Here is a 1,873-nt window from a genome sequence, read left to right as displayed (position 1 = left end):
CATTTGTCACCTTCTGAATCTTACGGTCTCTTTTGGGTCCACTGGTGAGCCTGTTGAGGACACAGGCAAAGAAGTTCCCATCACAACATACAGTGTGTGCTTCTCATATATAAATGGCCTCGTCAGTCTAGTCAGTCCTTCTCCATCATCCTATATTCATGTCTTTACTGTCAAACTACCCAATAAAGGCGAATAATAAATGAATGTTTATTCCCAAATCTGTCAAGTTTCTCTGCACATACCTCTCTTGTCTGCCTGAGGGGACTGTCTGATCCTCTTCACACTCCTTCATCTTCCAGTCCATGATGTAGCCAATCAGAGGACATGTGGCCAGACACAACAGCTGTAGCATGCCAAAGGTGGACGAGTAGAAACCCACTGAAAGACAAAACATTAAATTAAGAGAAGACAAAATAACAAAGATAACAAGTTTCAGTTTAAAGCCTTATTACTACAGTGCTCACCATTGTCTTCTGCCTCCTTGGCTAGCTTGCCAGACGCTGGAAGATACATATAATAAAGAGCATTTCTGTCAGTACTGCTCAAAGGTTTTTCACAGTACTGTAAATACTGACTGTGTTTGAGGGTTGGACACTCACGGTGCTCTTCTCCATGGGTGATCAGGAACTCCAGCATCTTGTTCATTGCCCCCATATAAAAGATGATTCTCAACTGGGACATCCCCATGGTAACCAGACTCCAGAGGAAGATGGGAGAAAACACAGACCGACGGAAAGGAACCGCATCTGTGAGAGGACGAGTGTTTTTATTTTCCTGTAATGATTGTGATGGAAATTCAGGAGAAGTGGTTCAGATTTCTAACTTTTACCGTAAACCTTGCGGGAGATCCAGTCTCTCAGTAATATCACACAAAATAAATCAGTGGTTCTCAGCCTGACATGTGCAAGACGTGAGGCACTTTTCTAGTTTGTCTACAATTTTATAATTTGAGGGGTTGCAAGATGATTAATGGGACAGAATTTTATTGTGGCCACAATACAAAAGGTGCATGACTGTGAGCATTGTGGCTGTGTGTGTGGGTACACTTGCATTACTCATTTTGGGGGACCTATATCCGTACAGTCACACATGTGTGGGGACTCTGTATCTTTTGGGGTCAAAAAGCAAGGCCCCATAAGACAAATCTTAAAATTTTACAGTTGGAAAAAATGTAGTTTTACCCACAAAACTGTAACATACTATATTCTCCTTCAAAGTGGCACAACTGTGTTAAATGGTAAAGTGGTTCTTATATAGCACTTTTCTACTCTGCTCAAGCACTCAAAGCACTTTAAATTTTTAAATTGCCTCAATTACATTCGGATAAGCACTGTTTTCTATACCCAAGTGCTTTTTCTACCCAACATTCACAATATTCAACATTGGACCACCAACTTTTTAATTAGTAGATGACCTGCTCTATATCCAATCTATTTACCTCAATATAGATTGGCACTTGTATAGTGCACCATTCACATTCACACAAACTGAACTGCAGAAGGAAAAGAGGACAGATTTGTTGACCTACTGGGTGCAACCTCATGTCCATTAGCAAGCTTCTCTGTGGAGCGTCGGATGTCTCCGTTTTGGTGGCTCAGTCTCTCACCAACAACCTTCTGCTCAGATGAAGGTGGCTCTTGAACATGGAGGATCTTACTGTTATCAATAAACAGGAGGGTTTCAATTACGGAGTTACGGTTGTCATCAACAGTTACTGTATCAATATTAAAAAACAAAAACAAACAGACCTGTAGTCCACCTCTTCAGGTGTTGGAAAACCTTCTTTGGGCCAGTTTACAAAACAATTTATGAAGACACATGTGGCAAGACCCGCCCACGTCCACATGATCACCGTGAACGACACGCCTGCGTC

At 41.6% G+C, this 1,873-nt stretch overlaps 1 protein-coding gene across 1 annotated transcript in view; it reads right to left on the bottom strand.

The window, feature by feature from the left end:
- The window catches only part of slc43a1a (solute carrier family 43 member 1a), a gene marked incomplete at its 3' end in the record, with an annotated part of 18,411 nt that overhangs the window by 1,024 nt on the left and 15,514 nt on the right, over positions 1-1,873 (bottom strand). Inside the window, 6 exon segments of the mRNA XM_014334920.2 lie at positions 1-50; positions 243-378; positions 465-500; positions 600-746; positions 1,529-1,656; positions 1,749-1,873. Of these exon segments, the coding sequence (XP_014190406.1) occupies positions 1-50; positions 243-378; positions 465-500; positions 600-746; positions 1,529-1,656; positions 1,749-1,873 (622 nt within the window).

This window comes from Haplochromis burtoni, unplaced genomic scaffold, assembly GCF_018398535.1.
Source record: "Haplochromis burtoni strain Fernald_Lab_line unplaced genomic scaffold, NCSU_Asbu1 Contig_4, whole genome shotgun sequence".
In the NCBI taxonomy this organism is placed as follows: Eukaryota; Metazoa; Chordata; class Actinopteri; order Cichliformes; family Cichlidae; genus Haplochromis; species Haplochromis burtoni.
Note: the sequence above shows the minus strand (reverse complement) of the source record. Positions and strands in the feature narration are given on the sequence as shown.